At 37.1% G+C, this 21667-nt stretch overlaps 1 protein-coding gene across 1 annotated transcript; it reads left to right on the top strand.

The window, feature by feature from the left end:
- Positions 1-2684: 2684 nt before the first annotated feature.
- LOC107290353 (translocating chain-associated membrane protein 1-like 1) lies at positions 2685-19614 on the top strand. Its single transcript, XM_015819227.1, has 11 exons — positions 2685-2927; positions 7994-8054; positions 8489-8607; positions 10586-10702; positions 10796-10854; positions 11620-11704; positions 12065-12135; positions 12704-12808; positions 13642-13785; positions 14721-14878; positions 18413-19614. The coding sequence occupies exons 1-11, from the start codon at positions 2808-2810 to the stop codon at positions 18484-18486; spliced, it is 1113 nt and encodes a 370-aa protein (XP_015674713.1). The 5' UTR covers positions 2685-2807; the 3' UTR covers positions 18487-19614.
- The last annotated feature ends 2053 nt before the right edge of the window (positions 19615-21667 follow it).

Genomic DNA, 21667 nt, shown 5'->3' with positions numbered 1-21667 from the left:
CTACCTACTTTATACAGTAACCGAATATTACCTACCATTCTAAGAGACAACAGCCCTCCAGCTCATCAACACAAGCCTATTATTTATCAGACTCAATACCTTAGATCAGTGGTTCTCAACCTTTTTAATGCCGCGACCCCCAACCGGTCGTAAGTCGAGGACTAAACCGGTCATAAGTCGAGGACTAAACCGGTCGTAAGTTAAGGACTACCCAACCGGTCATAAGTCGAGGACTTTCCCTGCCCGGGAGCGCCGCACATGCGTGGTTCCGCCCCCTGCGCCGGCCAAGGCATAGCTGGGAAGCGGCAGAGACGGAGCAGGCCAACCACCAGCTGGCCCAGCTCAAGGGAGGTAAGGCACCCGCCAGAAAAGGGAAAAAAATGGCGGACAGCCTTGCTTGGTGACCCCCGTGAAATGGTCGATCGACCCCAAATGGGGTCGCGACCCACAGGTTGAGAACCGCTGCCTTAGATCATTGTTTGCTTTAATATTCACAGAACTGAACCTGGGATTTTCTCCAAGGAATCTTGAAAGGAGCTAGAAGGCCAAAGCAGCAAAGACAATATTACAGACCAGCTCCTTATCTATTTTTATTTATTTGTATCCTTCACTATTTTTACAAATAACTCAAGGCAGCAAGCACAACCAACACATCTTCCTCCTCCTCTAACCACATATTGCCACTTTTCCTTCCATTTGAGCCAAGAGGAGATCCTTATCATATTCTCACATTATACTGTAGCTTTATTATTGTAATTCGATTTTTTTTCTATAATCCTACATTGATGGTCATTTTCCATCTTGACAGGTTAAAAAAAATCTGTGCAAAAATAAATCCCTAGAAAGGCCCTCAAGTCAGGCTCAGTTCCTGGCAACTGTATCCTTAACTGCTTTCTTGACTTTCTTGTACAGAAAACTTTATTTTTTAATTGCAAGCTCATTAACTGTGATTTTATGGTTATGTCAACCAGGATTTACAGAATTTACCCAATTGGCTGGGTTTGTTTTAAACAATGAACCATAAACTAACCATAGAAGTCATACTTGCATAAGACTAAGCAAGGTAATTAGTTATTAAAGCCACAAGTATCATCTGAATTGGGACAAAACACTGAATAGTTATGACGGAAAATCTAAACCACACTTTGGAAGGTGGGTAATGATAAGCAACTTACCTCCAAAATAGCCCTCTCTTCTAGGTTTAGAGAGAGCTGGAAGCCTAGTATCCCTAGGCTTCCAGCTCTCTTCCATTCTTCAGACATGAAGATGGGAGGCCAAGATAGCTACTAAATGGAATTTCTCCAACCCCAATATTATAGAAACAGAAAAGGGATGAAGGGAATCAAAGTCTTCCCCTACCCTACCTACCATCAGGCCAGAATAGAAATATTTTTAACTGCAAAAAAAGTAGATACTGACAGTCATAAATGTGTCTGGAAGGCCAGCCTAAGATGGCCCCTCTCAGTATAAGCAAAGCTGAAATTTGGTTGTAGTGCTCTTTAGTTTAGTTCAGTGCTCTATACCTGGGCACATGTTTATTCGTAAATAGTACTGAAATAACTTACAAATGGTAACCAACAATGGCCATTGATTTCTGGAATTGAGAATGATTGCTTTGGAGTTTCCTCAAAAAGTCATAGCTTCAGATTGGCTGAAAGTTTCAATAAATGACTAACAACTTTGTTGGATGTTTATGAATAAATCAATTAGAAATTTTATTTCAAGCTATAAGTGTGTGGGGGGGAGATCCAGACTTAAATAAAAATAGCATGTGATCTTAAACTTACGTAGGACCTTAAACTTGCTCCAGCTAGCAGTGATTTCCTTAGGTTGCGAGCAAATCTCTTTCCAACCTTGTCAACAGGCGTGTATTTTTTTCCCCTCTCTATGCTTATTCTCTACCCTCCCCAAGAGCAAAGGCCATGCTTTGCTACTTATGTTAAGGATTCGCCGTTTTAACTGGAGTCGGGTGATTATTATTTTTTTTCAAAATGAAGGGTTCCCCCAGACATGCATTTTGCTTCGATTCAGGAGGCGCATTCACTCGCATTTAACTTCATCTCCTCTTACGTAGCCTAATTATTTGGGTTCAGACGCTGCTGAACCATAAAGGAAGTGCACGGGCAGGATTAATTCAATGTATCAGACTAAAATGGGATTGATTTGCTTAGAGTTCAGGATGTCGTGCAAAAATACCCACATCTGGGGTTAAGCATCTTAACCCCAGCTGTGGGGCCAGAAATCTTTCTTGAAAGAAGTTTTCCCTGTTGTAACGCATATTCGACGAACCTGCGGAGTAAAAAAAAAAAAAAAATCCAATACCTGATATCCTTTCTCTTCCCGGGCAGAACTTGCAAGATCTTGTTTCCACTCCAGCCATAGAGAAATTAAACGCAAGCTCAGGGAACCTGGTAGGTCCCACCTCTAGGAGCCTCTGAATGGCCATAACCCACGCCACTCACACGCACCCTCTCTTTCCCCTCCCCCGCTGCCGTTTCGACCGTTGACCAGCCTCAGAATCTCTTTGGAGCTCCACCCCTAGAAAGCTTGCCTCCCAGTTTAAGGCTGGCGATTAGCTGCTGAGCCTATCACTCACTTTTATCCCGCATGTTGATTGGCCAAGCGTGGAAAGCAGGGCGGATAAGAGTGGTGGTGGGGGGGGAAAGGGCCAAGAGTCGCTGGTGTTTACTGGGCGTGAGGTGAAGAGCGAGGGATTGTTGAGCGAGTAGAGGAGCTGCAGCTCTTCATCCGTACTTCACCCTCAACTTGGGTACTGGAGTTTCCCACTCTCGGAAACCTCTGCCGCTATGGGACTGCGGAAGAAAAACAAGAGTCCGCCAGTCTTGAGCCATGAGTTCGTTATCCAGAACCACGCGGATGCTGTGTCCTGCCTGGCCATGGGCCTCCTGTTGGGGCTCATGTTCGAGGTATCCTTACTATACAGGGCCGGGGAGGAAGCGGCAGCGCGCGGGCTCGAGGCACGCCCCCTTTCCTCCCTCCCCTCCCCGGTTCAAGTGCGGCCCCGCCCTTCTCTCGAGCTCTGGCGCTTCCTCCTCTCCTGTTACTGTTTTCCCTCAGGCTGCTCATTCTCACGGTCGCGCTCCCCTCTTACGTGCTGACGTACATAAGGCGTATCCTGTGCGAGGCTTCTTGGCAAAGGCCGAGCCTCAACGTCTAAGGCTCTAAGCTCTAACCGCTAGGCATCCTGGCTGGGTTCTCTTCGCCGCCGCCGCCAAAGAGCAGGGGAATTAAAGTGGCAGTCTCACTGAGGAGATAATTTGCAAGCCAGCCAAGCCGCTTTCGAAGGCTGCGGGGCGGGGGGGGGGGGAATAAAATATCATGGACCAATTTGCGATACCTGTAGAAAAATAGTTGAGTCTTTCGTTATTCCACAGAGAAGGAAATGGGTCTCGTTTAATATCGTACTAAAAAAATCATATGAAATGGGATGTACAGTGGTCTTTTTCCCACTTGTGTCCTCTTGTTTCCCTTTAGAACTGGTGACGGTGTTAGGACTCGGTCCTAGTACTAAATTTCAGCCCTGGAATACAATCCTGGGTTTCATATAAAAAAATGAAATGTTCTGAGAAGATGAAGAATGATTTCCCAAAACGGGTGGGTGGCTGGTTTAGGAAGAGTTTATAGATTGTAAGTTAAGTATCATAAACAGTCTAGACTCTAGAGCAGTGGTTCTCAACCTGTGGGTCGCGACCCCATTTGGGGTCGATCGACCATTTCTTGGGGGTCGCCAAGCAAGGCTGTCCGCCATTTTTTTCCCCTTTTCCGGCGGGTGCCTTACCTCCCTTGGGCTGGGCCAGCTGGTGGTCGGCCTGCTCCGTCTCTGCCGCTTGCCAGCTACGCCTCGGCCGGCGCAGGGGGCGGAACCACGCATGCGCAGCGCTCCCGGGCAGGGAAAGTCCTTGACTTACGACCGGTTGGGTAGTCCTTGACTTACGACCGGTTTAGTCCTCAACTTACAACCAGTTTAGTCCTCGACTTATGACCGGTTGGGGTCACGGCATTAAAAAGGTTGAGAACCACTGCTCTAGAGTGTGATATTGCTCCTACTGGGCTTATGTGATTATGCTTGGGGTTTGGTCCTTATGAATAAGCAGTAGCGTTAGGCATACTGCTGATCTTAATTGGTTTGATAGCTACTAATAGTAGATAATTCCACTGGAGAGCTTGGCGTTTGGTGAGTTTGACCATATTTATTTGGAACAAGATAAATCTCTTACAGACCCAATGGTGTATAGGAGAGTTAATGCTGATATTAAGAATTAAGTGGACTATTTTTTGCTTACACATTTCATTGGCAGAGACTAATCTTGACAGCAAGATACAAATGCAAGGTACTTATCCAATTGCATCCCCTATGACAATCACAGTCTCATGTCTTGCTGATAAGCTTATAAACAGTCACATCTCAGGGGTGTCTAAATTTACATAATGATATTCACTCCCTGAGTCACCAAGCCACAGAATGCAATTGGAAGTTTAATACCCGAATATTAAATATGGACGGACTGCCACAAGTATAAATTTGTTTCTTTAAATAAAAAGCTGTTATGAGTGATTAATTAAAAATGAAGCCTTGAACAATGCTAGGATTTATAGAAAACAGGAAGATAAATATATAATAAATTTGGTTTATATATGAAACCATGTCTTTTTAAGGCTTTCCCTGAATCGTGTTTCCCCTTTCCTCCACTATTAATTTGAAACTTATTATATGTTTTTTAAGTTGTTTTGTCATGTTGTTAATATTCTTCAAATGCAAACTGGGCCATATCTGAACTAAAGTAAAATTGGTGCTAAGAAATCCAAAGATCAGTCTGTTGAAGGAATTAAGCTTAGTTTAGGAAGAACTGAAATAATGATATAATTGGAGAACCTAATAAAATATTTGAAGAATTATCACAGGGATTGGCAGTCTTTTCGGATGCTGGCTGTTGGCTGCTACATAGAAAGTAGAGCAAGATTCTGACAAAAAGAAAAGGATTTCAATGCACTTTAGAATTTCTTTACCCAGGTTCTTCAACAGTGGAACAGGTGGCCTTGGCTTGCTAGTAGAATCTCTTTTGTTAGACATTTATAAGCAGAAACTAAAAACAGTCTTTCCTAATCCAGACATAGTTAATTGTATGAACTTCCCAGAATTCTCAGCAATGGCTGTGTTGACTGAGGAATTCAAAGAATTAAACTTTATGCATTTATGTTAGGAAACACTAAGGTATAAATTCCCACATTTGACAAGAGGTTGATGTAGATCAGGGGTGTCAAACTGCCGGCCCACGGGCTGGTTTCATCATACCAGAGCCACGCCCACCCCATTGCCGGCAATGGCGAAAAAGCTCCGATACGTTGCGTGACGTCGCGAGTTTGACATGCTTGATGTAGATAAATGGTTCTTAAAACATTTTAGTTTCATTCATTCATTCAAACTAAACATTTTAGTTATGTTCTTAAAAATGATTGAGGACCCCGAAGAGCTTTGACTTTGTGCATTATATCTATTCATATTTACACTACTAGGAATTAAGAGTGAGTCATGTATTTATATGAAGATCTATAGAACTCTCCAGACCACATTTTGAGAACCACTGATCCAGATGAATCCAGTTCTGTGTTACTCCAAAAAATTAATTGTTTTTGAGAGGGAACTCAAGTTGGCATAATGGGATATATCTTCTACTTTGTCCCCACAATAATAAATATGGTAAATTTGAATAAGAGAATGATTGACCCAAAGTTATTTTGTGATCATCTAATATCTTAACTAGTAGATTGTATTGGTTTCAGTTATCATAAAATTACTTATCCAAAATGGAACTTAGTACAAGTAGTCCTAAATTTATGACCAGAATTAGGCCCAATATTTCTGTTGCTAAGTGAGACATTTGTTAAGTGAATTTTGCCTCATTTTACAACTTTTCTTGCCACATTTGTTAAGTGAATCACTGCAAGTGTTAGTACCATGTTTGTTAAGTGAATCTGAATTCCCCATTGACTTTGCTTATCAAAAGGTCACAAAAGGAGATCACGATCCTAGGACAATGCAACCATTATAAATATGGATCAGTTGCAAGGTGTCTCAATTTTGATCGCGTGACTGTTGGGATGCTGCAATTGTCATAAGTTTGAAAAATGGTCATAAGTCTTTTTTCAGTGCCGTTTAACTTTGAATGGTCACTAAATGAACTGTTGTAAGTTGAGGATTACCTGTGTATCAGTTGATACCATCTTTGATGCTCATTGATCACCTTGGCCCTTTCAACTTTTTGATTTATTTTCAGAAATTATTTTAATTAAAAGAATAATTGGCATGTCACAAAGACTGGTTGAAACTTTATTGCCACTAATGCTTCTGGGCTACTTATTTAAAAATATCACTGAAGGAGCTATAGTTCAAAGCATTATATGCAAGCTGTGCAGAAAAACAATGTGAACAATAATAGCAAGAAGCATTTAGGTAGAAGGGATTGCAAATAGCTGTCTTAATTGGTTCTTTTTCCCATTACTACCATTTGAGAATGAGAAAATCTTTTTATTTTTTATTTTTTAATTGTACTCATTTGTAAGATTATAGATGTATGACCACCCATCTTAGAACCGGAACTCTGGATGGCTCACAACCATTGCATTTTTATGTACTCTAAATTATATTTATACACACTATGTATTCTTTCAAGTTCTTTTTCCTCTCTTATTAGCCAATAGTATTGTGTTACATGATTGATTGCATGTACATACAGTATATGCGTATCAAATGTTATTCTGAAAAGAAATAAGATACCAATGAATTAACTGGATATAAGACTCCAAGATGAAACAGTTGAGATTAAGGATAGGTGACTTCCAGATAATTCTACAAATGACTTAAATATTTCTCAGTAATTCCAAATCAGAATGTGTGTGAAGCTCAGAAGAGGAGTTGAAAGTTTGTAGGTGCAACAGGGTAGATAGTGGCAGAGTGCAGGCCAGCAAAAAGGCAGAGATGGGGGGGGGCAGCATTGCAACAGCTATAATTTCAAGGATCCGCTGTAACTACCATTTTGTTCAGCACTGTAGTAACTTTGGTCACTGAACAAATGCACAGCCATCAAACCAAGAGCACTTTCAAACAGTATGGTATTTAGGTTGACATAGAGACACTTGCTAACATCAAATCCTTAAAATGATTGGCCTAGAATAAAAGGCTTTCCGACTAGACAAATACCCAACAGTAGTCCTGACACAGGGCCAAAGAACAGCCTCAACCAGAGAGATTTGAGCTCCTGAATTCTATTGTAAAACACAGGCAATTCCATTAAATGCATTAAAATATCACACATACTGTATTTGATTGCCAGCTATACACCTCAGCCAAAGGGCAGCATTTAGAGCCACTAATCAACAGGACAGCTCACTTGGACCCCATCAATAGGCTGCCTTACTTCTTTCAAGATACATATGTGTGGGCAGTAAAAAAGACTGACAGGTTTATAGCTGAAGTCATTCATCAGATAACTTCTTAATTAGATCATTTTGAAGTTAATTGTCAAGGTGGTGATCTTATTTGAATATTTTACTGAACAGCTTTTCTGTGTCCTGATATCTTTTATTTGTATCCTGACTGATATGTTGTATTTATTTTACATTGCATTTTATTATATAAATACTATATTGTGATTCAGTATGATTGCTTGATTAATCAATAAGCAAGGAAAAATATGCAACAGTTTGTATTATTAGTCTTGATAATTATACTTTCAAAACCTATGTCTCAGATCTGATCCTTTAGTAGTCAATAAGATCATCTCCAGTCTTGTTCAGTTCTTAAATTGGCAGTTTTGTTAGGCTATAGAAATGCCATCACTGCTGGGAGGAATTCTACAACAATGAAACTTAAATAGTTGCAGCAATCATAATAAATATAAATTTTAATAGCAACTTCAGAAAAAGTGTATAGCAAAGAGATTAATAACTTATTTTTCTCTGTTTTAAATTTTAGGTTACATCCAAATATGCCATCATGTTTATAACTGTACAATACAATGTTACATACAACATAGGTAAATATAAAATCTGTTCTATGTCTAGTTTTCATTTTTAAAAATATTTTTCAGTAATGTCTTCTACATGTTTACTCAGACATTCTCTTAGATTATTCACCTCCAAATGTATATATGTGCATGTGTAGGTGTGCTAGATTATATGTAGGGTTGCGGTCTTAAATGATTTTGCCTAAATGCTACTGTATAGCCTGATTCTCTGCATTTTTATTACAAAATTCTGTTGTGCTGTTTTTCTCCAAATAATGAATATGTTATAAAAACATATTAAAGGATGTACAACATGAATTTATAGATTTTAAATCAGAATTTATTGCAGAGATGTAAGGGGAAAACACTGTTGAAAATTTGTTTTCTGCATGTTCTCCTGCTGTATAATAAGATTCTAAGTATAGCCTGTACTGCTATTAATAGTAAGATATTGTGCATTTCAGATGATGGATCTGACCCAGTTCATTTCTATGAGTATGGTCCAAAAGACATGGCCACCATCTTCTTCTACATGCTTATAGCCATTATTTTGCATGCAGTGATTCAGGAATATATACTAGATGTAAGTTTACAATTATTAGATAAATGTGAATATGTGAAATCAATTCAGTTCCAATTTCTTCAAGATGCACTTATTAAATAATATGCTCTACTATTGGATATGAAAGATATAAGATCCCATTTGATATAGTAGTTAAAGTACTGGACTGAAAATCGAGATATCAGAAAATCTAGTCCTCTCTTAGGCATGAAAGCTGATTGAGTAACTTTGGGCCAATCCCTTAGCTTCAGTTCAACCCAGCACAAAGGGTAATGGTTGTGGAAAAAAATAGAAATGTGAGCATGTAATAGTGCCTTGAATGTGAAAGCATCTTAAGAGTAATTTTAAATAGCACAGCTTTAAATATTCGGTTTTAATTGGTTTTACTTGGGTGGGGTTGTAAATGTGTTTATGTTTTTTAATATGTTGTGAGCCGCCCTGAGTCCCGTTGGGAGAAGGGCGGGATATAAATCAAATAAAATAAATAAAATAAATAAATAAATAGTATAGAGCAGTGGTGGCAAACCTATGGCACGCGTGCCAGAGGTGGCACTCAGAGCCCTCTCTGTGGGCACGCGTGCTGCCGCCAGCAGCTCACACAGGTCCATTAGGCCGTCGCTGCTGCCCAGAAGAGCGGCCCCACCTCGCCTCCTGCCCACCACTCCACCCGCCAGAGACCCCTTGGATCTCCCCCAACCCTGCTGGCCCCCACAGGCCTCCATCCCATGAGCAACATCGAGGTGGCCATGCTCACCCAAGCCACACCCAGTCTGCTGTGACCATCACAGCCACGCCCACCCAGTGAGCCACGCCCACCTGTCCCCCCTGAGGGCACCACAATGCTGATGCAGCCCTGGCACTTTGCAACAAATAAGTGGATTTTGGATTGCGGTTTGGGCACTCGGTCTCTAAAAGGTTCACCATCATTGGTATGGAGCACAGGTGTCAAACTCGCCTGTCAAGTGACGTGTCGCAACTATTCTGTCCCCCGTCCGACTCACACCCCCCAACCAGTCAGCCGAGGGCTAAAAGACTGCTCAGCACTGCCAAACACAGATAAACACTTGGCAGCAACTCCGTGGCTGCCTGCCAAGATCTTTACTGATAACTCACAGTACAAATACAAATCAAGTCCAGGATAATTCCGGAGTGCTACAACAGAAGATTCAGTATTGTTCGTCACAAGAGTTTCAAACGGCACACCCCTTGCTTATATAGCCTGTGGGGTGTGGCCCAGTGACTCAGCTGAAATCTCTGGCACGACGTTTTAGCTGCTGCGCACGTTTGTCCCTCCGATGCTGGCGTGGATCCAGCCAAGACGTATCCTCCTCAGAGTCCGACACACCTGGCTCCTGGCCAATCCCAGAAGCACCTGGCTCCTGGCCGATCCCAGAAACACCTGGCTCCTGGCCAATCTCCTCTCCGTCGGAAGACTCCGAAGGCCGCACCAGAGGGGAAGGTCCTGGAGAGGGAGGCCTGGCCATCTCCTCTCCTTCATGTTCAGAGCCTTCCTCCTCCGATGATAGGGACCCACAGGACGGAGCCACAACAGCAACACATCGCGACTTTTTTTGCATTGCCGGAGCTGGGGTGGGTGCAGCCGGCAGTTTGACACCCCTGGTATATAGATACAAAACCAATGTCTCAATTAAGATCCAAGACAAATTCATTTGGGGCATTGTATATAGTCTTGGGTTCTAGATTGGACTGTGAAACTCAAATGCCTGTGTGGCACAAAGAGTGGTAATTTGCTTTATACGTAGTTTGTTTTTCTAATACTTAAACAGCAGCTATTAGACTATGTGGGTCATACTTTAACATTCACTTGCCTAATAAGAAATATGAAGGGAAAAGTCCAGCTTAGCATTTTGTAGTATTGGGATATAAATGCTGAACTAGAGATAATCTAGCATTCTTCTTGGGGAGGATAACATATTCACTAGAAAAAATTGAACATGATTAAATTAATACTTCTGATGTTTGTTTGTTTTTTTCCTAGAAAATTAATAGACGTCTCCACTTGTCAAAAACAAAACATAGCAAATTCAATGAGTCAGGACAACTAGCCTTTTTCTACTTATTTTCATTTGTATGGGGAGCAAGTATTTTGTCTGCAGTAAGTAAGTCAAGTTATCTTTTTGGAAATTAATTTAAATGAACATTTGCCTAAAATATATCAAATCCTTTAACCTTATATTTTTCTCCTTAGGAAGAATTTACAACAAATCCAACTTTGTTATGGAAGGATTATCCTCATTCTCATATGTTGTAAGCTTTTTTATTTGTTCTTTTATTTGTGTTAGGCATTTTGCTTGCTTGTTCAAATTAACAAACATATCTAGGTTATTAATTCCCAGGCATCTGAGTATTAGAGATGGAACATGGGCAGATCTATGAACCAATTGTCAAGGAACTATTTTTAAAGCATTTATATTAGGATATGAATGTTTTTAGACAGTGAAGTCTACAAAGTGTTAATTAGTATTAGACTCTTTTGGCATGTATATTTATGTATAAAAATGTATGTGTAAGTTTCAACTAGTCACCTGTACATTGTTCTTCCAACTGCTTGCTGCAAAAGTCTTTACAGTTAGTATCTTATATCTCTTACTGTTCTATAACTATTCACATACTTTATCTTATATTATTTTCTTTAAAAATCCTTCAATTTAAATGCAGATTCTAGTGATATTCACTGTGTATTTAACTTCTAGTCTTGATGTCCTCCTCTCTACCTGCCCATTCCTTGTCCAAAAAGAATGGATTTTTTTTTAATGTTAACACTTTCTTGAAAATGTTTGAAATACTTTATTGAGGTTTAAGTTTAGCCATTCCAAACTTGCCTTCCAATCTTAGATTACAGAGGGAAAGTGGGAGTATAAAAACAATGTATGAAGTTGTTTGAACAATTTTGGCTTACCTAAACAATTTAAAATTGGGTTCATGGCTTTTAATTCTTATGATGATTTGAATGGCAATGATAATTATTGAATGCTATGTATACAGCTTTTATATATATACTTTTCTTTTTAGTTTTCAGGTTAAATTCTTCTATATTTGCCAAATTGCCTATTGGCTCCATGCACTTCCAGAACTGTACTTCCAAAAGATTAGAAAGGTATAAATGGTAACTTTAATTCAGGCATTATATTTCTTTTATTTACTTTCATTTATAATAATATAGCATGATATTTTAAATAAGGAAAAGAAATAATGGAGAGAAAAGTACTTCCACCAACTTGGAATATATTGTTGGATAGGTAAGATAATGCAATATATTATTTTGGCTTTCAGCTTATTTATGCCCTTGTTAATGGTGCTTTTGAAAAAAAACTGATTGAAAAACTTCCTTTCAATAAGAAAGCTATTCATAAGTTATTACAATGCAAAACTGTACAGAACAAGGAAAACTAACACATATTAAAATGTTTGCTTTTATTTTTGTAACATGTTTATCTTTTCCATTCCGTATTTCTAGGAAGATATTCCAAGACAGTTGCACTATATTTGTCTTTATATTGCCCATATATCTGGTGCCTATATCTTGAAGTAAGCATTTATTTATTTATTTATTTATTATCATATTTCTAGACCTCCATCAAGGATTTATCTTTTATATTGTCCAAAATACTGTTCAATATATTACAGGTAGTCTTCAACTTATAACCATAGGCTTAGTGACCATTTAAAGTTACAACAGCACTCAAAACAGTGACTTGCAACTGTTCCTCACAATTATGACTGTCACCGCAACCCCACAATCGTGATCAAAATTTGGGCACTTGGCAACCAGATTTGCTTAACAACCATGGCAAAAAAGGTTGTAAAATTGTGTGTGATTCAATTAACACCTTACTTAGCAACCAAAATTCTGGTTTCAGTTGCAGTCGTAACTCAAAAACTATTTGTCAATATTCTATTAAAAAAATATTTAGTATTTTTGTGTCATAGTTAATCTATCGGATTTGATCATGGCTTTACAAGCCATAGAATGCTCATCCTGATAGCACAACTAATTCTCTGATATGTAAGATACACTGAACCTAATTCATTGCTGTTGAACATTGTTAATGAATGAATACTATTCAGAATGAAATATTTATTTTTACTGTTTCAGCCTTCAGCGCTTGGGTCTAATTTTGCTGATACCTCATTATCTTGTAGAGCTCATTTTTCACGCTTCACGTCTTTTCTACTTCAGTGATGAGAATAAACAGAAAGGGTAATCTTGTTTTTAAATTTTCATGTTACTGTCAGATAATTAATTTAGTTTCCTTTTTTACAGTTTTCTTAGTCCTTGTCAGCCTGTAGGTTATTATTTCTTTTACTATATTTGCAAAAATAAAAAACATTTTAGAATCAGATTACTTGAAAAACTTGTCTTCATTTAAGATTGGTCTTAAAGGTCTTGCTTGTAGTATATCACCAAGAAAGATCAAGACTTTTCACAAATAACTAAAATGATCTCTACCCATCATCCACTCTTCATTTTCAGTGGAATTTCTAAAAACATTTCCTCCAAATTTAGTTTCATGCCCTGTTGAATAATTTTGTATCAACTACTTATTTAATCCATTTTATGATTTCACTAATAAGCATTGTTTTGCTAATGTAAGACATTTTAGTGCCACTGGGGTATTTTTGTTTTTTGGGGAAAAAATTAAAAATTTTGTTCAAAAGCACTTAGCCTTCCTGAAAACTTCATACAAACATACTGATTTTGCAGACATTCTTCACAGACCTAGATTTCTCACTTGCTAAATACATGTTTGGTTATTAAGAGTACTTTTGTTCAACTAAAATTAAGATTTGAATTTTATTTGTCTTATGCCTTTAAAATGATTTGCTTTCTTCTTTGGCTTTTATTCTATGAGGTAGTTACTGTTTTTAAAAGTAATGTTTTCTGTTATAATGCCTGATGTTATGGATATGCTCTTACAATGTCTAGTAAAAGTATAAGGCTTTTTTTATTGGTCATACCCATGATACAGCTGTGCTCATATTATTTAGTGATATAAAGCAACTGATAGCGAAATAATTGTCTTTTTTTTTCAGATTTACCCTTTGGGCACTTTTATTTGTAATGGCTCGTCTTTTGACCCTGACTTTGTCAGTTCTCACCTTTGGATTTGGTCTCACAAAAGCAGAAAACTCTGGCTTTTCTGTAGCAGAAGGAAATTTCAACATACTCACAATTAGGTATAAGTTTTAACGGAATAGCTTTTTTAGAATATTCTTTACATTCACAGTAGTAGAAAATTGTGGCTAGGAAAAATAGTCTTTCTTTATTCTTATTTCTATTTAAACTACCATTTATTTTGGAAGATAACATGTAAACCTATCTCAGAAACTTTAAGTCTATTCTTATAATGTTGGTCATATTAAACAATCATAAGAATGCATTACTGTATTCTTTGTAACATATGAAACTTCAGCATTTTATGTGCCCTAATAGCAAACAAGGTACCACTGTAAACTTCATAGCTATCTTTATTTTTCCAATACATGCCTTTTTTGAGGGCAGGAAGGATGCCCTCCAATCATTATAGTTTCCTGACAACAGTCTAAACTAGCAGTTTTCTTGGCAACATTTTCAGAAGTAGTTTGCCATTTCTAAGACAGAGAGAGAGTGGCTGATTCCAAATCATCCAACTGGCTTTGTGCCTAGATCAAGATTAAATTTCAAAGCCTCTTGTTTCTAGCCTGGTACCTTAACCTCTAGACCAAATTGATTCTCAAATGCATTCAAATATATATATTCATGTTAAAGTTTTATAAATAAAACAATTTAAATAACAAAATCCAATTTTTATATATCGTCTGTTCATATACTTTCTGCCTTGAATGCTTATTGGAAAAGAAATTTTCAGCTATTTGATATAGCACATGCAAATTGGAGCAATATTGATGCAAAACACAGTTTCCAACTGTAATAGCCATGATCTTAAACATATGTCATAGTATCTAGAAATGTATGCTCTTTAAAGACATATGATATGTGCTAGCCTATGATCAGAAAGCATTTGGATTGTATGAGTAACTTTATTTTTTGGATTGTCCATCTTTAGAGATGATCTCAAAAACCATAACACTATTATTCTAACTATATAACTTTTTTATGTTAAACTAATTAGAATTAGCTGTCTGGCTGCAATTTGTTTGACTCAGGCTTGGATGATGTGGAAATTCATCAATTTCCAGTTAAAGAAATGGAGAGAACATGCACAGAATCAAATTCCTAAGAAAAAAACAAACACAAAAATTAAGTCAACAAAAAAAGAGTCCTGTAGATGTAAGTATAGCCCTCATATTTATACTGGTATCAAAATCACAAATGTACATTACTAGAGTGACAGTTGCTAGTTAAATAACACCACTTTGTTTCCTTTTTAAATATTGGATGGAGAATTGTGGTATAGAATGTTACTGTTACCTCTAAATCAGACATGTCAAACACAAGGCCCGGGGGCCGGATGCGGCCCGTGAAGTGGTTTCATGTGGCCTGCGAAGCCATCCTGGAAACAGTGAGGGAACGGCCCCCGCTGCCTTGGCCCTGGCCCAGGCCGGCCAGGAGCCAATGTACAATTTTGTGGTGGCCATCTATGCTGAAACATATTCAGTCTTAGCTCCACAAGGCCGTCTAGAAACAGCAAGGAACTAGCCCCTGCCGTGTCGGCCTCGCCCCCTGGGTGCATGCTGGGGAGGTGTCACCCTTTGTGAGGAATGAAGAAATGGACCATGTCTTGGTGCTTGCCCCAGTCCTACCCCCTTTTGCCAGAGACCTTCAGATCTGTCCCACTCCTGTCCAGGCCCCCACAGGCACCCTTGACGGGAACGATGTAGAGCTGGCCATGCCCATCCAGTAGGTCACACTCACTCCATCCACGCCCACCCAGTATGCTGCACCCACCCTGGCCACACCCACCCGGCCCCCTGAGAGCAACCGCAATGCTGATGCGGCCCTCAATGAAATTGAGTTTGACACCCCTGCTCTAAATGATCAAAATCTGACATGATTTTTATATAATACAAAGTTAAACATTTATTTACAGATAGTCATTTTTTAACAACCACAGTTGGGACTGACAACTCTGCTACTAAGTGATGCAATAGTTATTAAGACATCATATGGCTTTATGACCTCTCTTTCACCACACCTGTCAAGCCACCTGTAGTTATCTGCGATCATTAAGCAAGACCTAATTGTGAGTCGCAATGTTACTGCTGCCTTCTCAAATTGATTCTGTTAGTCGCAAGATTATTGTAAAGCATACAAATTATGATCATGTGACCATGGAATGCTGCAACACTTGTGAGCACCCACCGGCTACAAAGCGCCCACATCTTGATCGTGTGACTGGTTACACTGCAAAAGTCAAAGGACCATTCACAAAGTTACTTTTTCAGCACATTCATAACTTTGAACAGTCACTAAACCAGGCAGTTGTTAAGTGAGGACTACCTGTATTAAATTATTAAGTAACTCTGGGCAGTGTACAATGTTAAAAATATTACTAAAACTACAAGCAGAAAAACACAGGCCAGAAGCCAATACTGCACATGGGAGTGATAACACAGTCTAATCTAAGACTTGGGAAAGAGCCATATTTTAAGGGCTTTTTCAGACAGGTTTGAAATAGATCTTTGAGCAAATGTTCCTTCAGAGGGTAGGGACGACAACAGAAAGGCATGATTCCCAGTTCCAATTCATACAATTACTTATTGGATGGGATCTGGAGCATGCCAATTCTGCCCAATTATACAGGAAAGACATAAAATATGGAAGGTGACATATTTCTGCAAATTTGTATGCAGATTTACTAATTATGTACAGTTGCATACTGATTCAGAAAAAGTAACCCTTTCAGATTATTCAGGTAGAATTATTGATAGTGCCCCAAAAGGTAATTGCCTCATTAGGTGTATAATTAGCCAAGAAAGGTGTCCTCATTGGCAAACTAGCCCCACCCTCTGAGGTGCTTTCGTTCTGAGAAAATACATTCCTAGGAGTGAACAGTGATTAGAAAATTTCTTACTGCTTCTACTACTTTTTCATTATCAACGACTTTCTTCCTTCTACACTAGCCCTTTGGGAAACCATTAGAGAGTTGAGGGGAAAATCTTCATCTTATATGGGCTAAATACAGAAAGTGAAGCCAAACAAAAACTTTGGGAGTCAGTATTTCAGCCAAGTGGAAATAGGTGCTAGAAGGCCATTGGTCATCCTGGAGGTGGTTACTGGATTAACTAGAAGATCTCACCTCCACTCTATTATATATCCCTCCTCCATCTTAGCTATTTCTCGTTAATTTTAATGTATTTATTGCTTCAGTGTTGTATTGTTTTAATTTTTATACTACAGATTTATCCAATTGTAAACTACCCAGAGTTGCATGACAGCAAGATTGACAGCAAATAAATTTAATAAATCAATAAAATAAATAAAAAATAAAAAATGGTTAACTCCAGAATTTTTAATTTTTTTTGTTAAAAGTGCTAAAAAGAAATTAAGTTCAACACAATACAGTTTTAAAAATATAAAATACAGACAAAACTAATTTACTAATCTTGCCTAACCCCTCATCTAAGACTATCATTGACCCTCTCCAACCCCACCCAACTTTTCCTGCTCCAAAACCTGACTGGATCCCCTTCTTTTTCTTTATTGGCCTTTAGGGGTCAGGTGATTATTTCTTGGTCCATGAAGCCGTTTTCTGATTTAAATGGTCACTTGCTCCCCATGACATGTCAAGGCAATTCTACAGATTAAACTATATTATAACCTTTCCAGCTTCTCAAGATGTGAATATTGTTTAATGGACTCTGCTAAGCAGGTTTGAATTTGAACACAATTCTCTCAATACAGGAATCTGTACAGATATTTTTTATAAATGTTTTCAGCTAACTATAAGAATCACTTATAAGAAATGGAAATTACACAGAACTAGTCAGGGCAAGAAATACTTACAGGACTTAAAGTACAAGTTTTGGAATGATGTTTGTGGTCCTCAGATGATTTCTGAGCTAAAAAAGTTCTGTAAGGGAGAGTGGGGAAGTACATTCAAAACCCAGAATAAAAAGATTTGGAAACTATCATTTCTACCAAAAGAGTTATTATAACTGCCCCCCCTTTTTTAATTTGAATTTCCAATAACAGCACATAAATAGTACACGCTCAAGTTTGTAAAAAGATGTTATTTTTAACTTTGTACCATGTAGAGGTTGTGTCAGGTTCCATTCAATCACAGATTAAAACTAATTGTCCAGAGATGCCTAAGTTTCTGCATACAACTATTTGCTAATCCACCAATATAGGCATAAAGGAGTGATGGCTAACCCACAGTCTTCCCAATCTTTTGTACTTGCTTTTTTGCGATTTAGGAGTAAAATGTGTACCTTAAATTTGTGCAACCTTTAAGGCCTTATTTTGTCATTAACAAAACAATCTAGTCCTGCACATGATCTCCTCCATTTCCATTGATTACGTTTTTTGTTGCCTCAGGTAAGAAAAATGTGTAGCTCTGATCCTGTTAATCATTGGCCACACCTTATCCAATGTTACATAAAAGATTGACTTCACTCCTTGTGTTAGAGTAGGTTATAGAAGCAAAATGAAGCAGAAGCCATTCTCTCTATGAAAAACATTATTTGATATAATCCACAAAAAGTATTAGCATTCCTAACTTAAATATGTTGTATGTGTTAAATATCTTCAATTTGCTAACTTATACTTCTGAAATAAAAGCTTTGTTTATTACATATATAGCTATTAATACCACCTATCCCAATCCTAATACTCTGTTTATCTTTTTTTTGTGTGTTATAGCTAACTTCGTAAATGGAACAATAAAATCTGAAGAGGGCATATCACCTAGGAAAAGAAGATCAAAATTTTTGTGAAGAGCACAGATATAGAGGACACTGATTTAATTGAAGACTTTCTCACCTTAAATAGAAAATCTGAATCACACTGACCATAGAACAACTCTGTTTGTCTATTTGGGCTAAAGAACATTGGTTAAAATAATATATTTTTAAGTGTATGCTCATCAAAACAAACTTACGATGACAATATTATTTTAAAATCATTTATTTAACACAATCATCTTGAAAATAGGATATTTTATTATAGCCTGACCTCTAATTACAATGCTGTAATATTAATAGAACAGCATGGGGGAATCTAATAAATCACAGTTGTCTTTTATTTGGAACTTTATTTCATTGTATAAAATGTAATTTAGAATTAAAGTTAGATTTATTTTGCAATTTTTTCCTAAATTTTCTATTATAAAAGTGCTTGAAATTCCTTTTTAGGTTAGAGAACAAATTATTATTTTTATTATCTCTCCATTTGGTTAAAGGAGTTGTCATTAGAACATCAGTTAATACTATAATTTGAGAAAATGTCAGTTTAGCATATCCAACAATGTGCTTTCAAACAATTCCCATCATGTAATAATTTAATGCTTAATTTTGAAGAATGGAATCCTTTTTAATTCCAAAAAGCTGGTTTTATATTAATGGATTCTGAATGTAAAAATTTTTTTTGAAACTACATGCTTCTTCAATATGGTGCTAAAAAGTGCTGGTTTATTTAGAGATCCATGAAACTGTTATATAATTAATATTTAATTTGCAGAACTTAAAACATTTTGAAATTATTTTCCTAGTGTAAAAAAATGTCAGGTTGTAACATTAGATACGAAAAAGACATTTATAAATCCTGCATTTTTGTCAGAAAACAATATTAAAAATACCAGGCCCTGCAATATAATTTTGCCATTTGGTCTGATCCTCCATCATACCAAAAGCTTTTACTACCAAATAATAGCTTTCCTTGGATGCTTATTGTAATAGCATAAATGCACATATTTACTAAGAAACAGGACATTTTTGATTGTGCCAAAATCTCCTGTTATAATTCTTTCAAAAGGGTAGGACAACTGGTGCCTTCCAGAATTAACCATACTAGTTAGAGGTGACAGAAGTTAAAGTCCAGAACATCTGAAGCAAACCAGGTTTTCTTCCTTCTTTTGGAAAAATGATTTTGTACTTGAGATAAACAATTGATTGGAATTCAAAACTATACAGCTTTTTGGAAATTGCTTTTATTACCCTTGTAGACTTTGCAACCTGGCATGGAAAACATTCAAAGTGGATTTTTTAAATACCTGTATGTCATGTCACATAATTTACTGGACCTGCTGTTAGAAGTTCTACTGGATTCATAGAATTGAGTTCATGATTCTTTATATTATGAATATAGACTTCTAGATTTAAAACAGTCGTACTATTTTCAAATTTCTATTTAAGGATTTTCTCTTCTGCTTTCTCAGGTTATCTGTTCAAAACTGGAATAGTCTTTGTTTAGTTAAAGTGGACTAGTTTGCAGTTATGAAACCAGAGTTCAAACTCCATGGCTACTTTATAATTCACAATGAAACAATTAGAATCTTGTCTGTTTGTAAGTCTTGTAGCACCAGCCGCTAATCAAAGAATAAAGGCCATATCCTTGTTTGAATTTCTAAAAGCTCTGATAATTGCTTAAACCTAAATGAATTCTACAAGTGTCTATTATCAACCTGGCATTATCCCTATGAGCTCAGACTCTGGTTCCCAGAATTTCTATCAACTTTATTTATTATTATTATTATTATGGTAGCTGGGATATTTTGAGTTATAGTTCCAAAACATCTAAGGGATACCTTTTGGGAAAAGGCTGCTGTAAAGACTATAGAGAAATCTTCACCAATAGAATCTTTGGGAGTCTCTCAATATCTCTAACAACTGGGGATGTTAGGAAATATAGTCTTAAATATTTGTAGGTCATTGGATCAGAGAAGGCTGATATAGCAGTTCAGTCTACATATTACTAAAATTATATTTGTTGTATATCTTGTTAGTCTGATGCTCATCTTGGCAGGCATTGCCATAATGTAAGAAAATTCTACTCAGTTAAATTAGGAATAAGAAGTAAAGTGATAGATGTTGGGGGCTGCAATTCAAAAATATGACTTGCATATTTCCAGCTCCTGCTATATGTATAGTAGTTTTCCCTTTCCTAGCACTTTCAGATTTTTGGATTGGTAATTAAAGCCAGCATGGCTACATTGCCATAGAGAAAATGAATTGCCTTAACACTGCAATCTGGGATATTCTAGGCATCAGATTTTGGGGGGGTTTTTTTTAGATAACTATAGGTACCATAAACATTTCACATTGTAATATTAATAGATTCATCACTGGGAGCACAAATAGCAGAAGTGCCAAAGATGTCTGTTTTATATGGACACTGACTATCTGTTACATTCCCCATTCTAAATACCTTAATTATAGCTAGCTATTGTTTTTTACGATTTGCCATACTTGTTAATAATGTTTGACACTTAAAGTACTAATAAGAAAGAGTTAAAAATGGTTCTCTAGTTCTGACAAAAATGTTTATGATTGATTTGGAAGTCAAGATAGCTGCCTCACAATCCATTGTGAAATTACCTCGCCTTGCCTCCTGACCATGTTCCTGTGACAAACAAGTGGCTTACATTTTTTTAAAATTTATCAGTAGCATTCAATAAATTCAATCACATGTATTTAGATGTTACTATATAGATAAAATCATTCTTTTATTATGTGAAATGGGGGGGGGAATTTGTATCACTTAAACATTTTAGTGCAAAATGCTATTCCAGATTTGATTCTTTTCTTCATTTGTCATCTGTGTATCAATTTGTTTTTAAGATTTTTATCTGCTGACCTCATAATACCCATTTTGCTATAGAATGAGCATTTTAATGATTTTGATAGAAATTTATTTATATAATCATTTCATTTGATAGAACTTTAATCTTCTGAGCCGTTTTGCTTAAAAAAAACCCTTCTAATTAATTTTCACTGTACTTCTTGTAAGATGTTGCTTTCTCTAGTCACATGTCTGTGCTTCTGGACTTGTTACAAATAGGACACTGGTTATATCTTCATCCTAAACATGAACACTTGTGTTTATGTAAAGTGATTTATTTTACTAATTTCAAATAAAAGAAAATGAAAAACTCCTTTGCCTCTCAAAGCAGAATACTAT

The sequence above is a fragment of the Protobothrops mucrosquamatus genome, unplaced genomic scaffold, assembly GCF_001527695.2.
Source record: "Protobothrops mucrosquamatus isolate PMUCROS unplaced genomic scaffold, P.Mucros_1.0 scaffold875, whole genome shotgun sequence".
Classification (NCBI taxonomy): domain Eukaryota; kingdom Metazoa; phylum Chordata; class Lepidosauria; order Squamata; family Viperidae; genus Protobothrops; species Protobothrops mucrosquamatus.
Note: the sequence above shows the minus strand (reverse complement) of the source record. Positions and strands in the feature narration are given on the sequence as shown.

Excerpts from the sequence above, each read along its gene's own strand:
- LOC107290353 (XM_015819227.1), top strand. The coding sequence starts at position 2,808 with ATGGGACTGCGGAAGAAAAACAAGAGTCCGCCAGTCTTGAGCCATGAG. Across the intron at positions 11,705-12,064 it reads ACTTCCAAAAGATTAGAAAG|GAAGATATTCCAAGACAGTT; the intron begins GTATAAATGGTA and ends CCGTATTTCTAG. Across the intron at positions 12,136-12,703 it reads TCTGGTGCCTATATCTTGAA|CCTTCAGCGCTTGGGTCTAA; the intron begins GTAAGCATTTAT and ends TTACTGTTTCAG.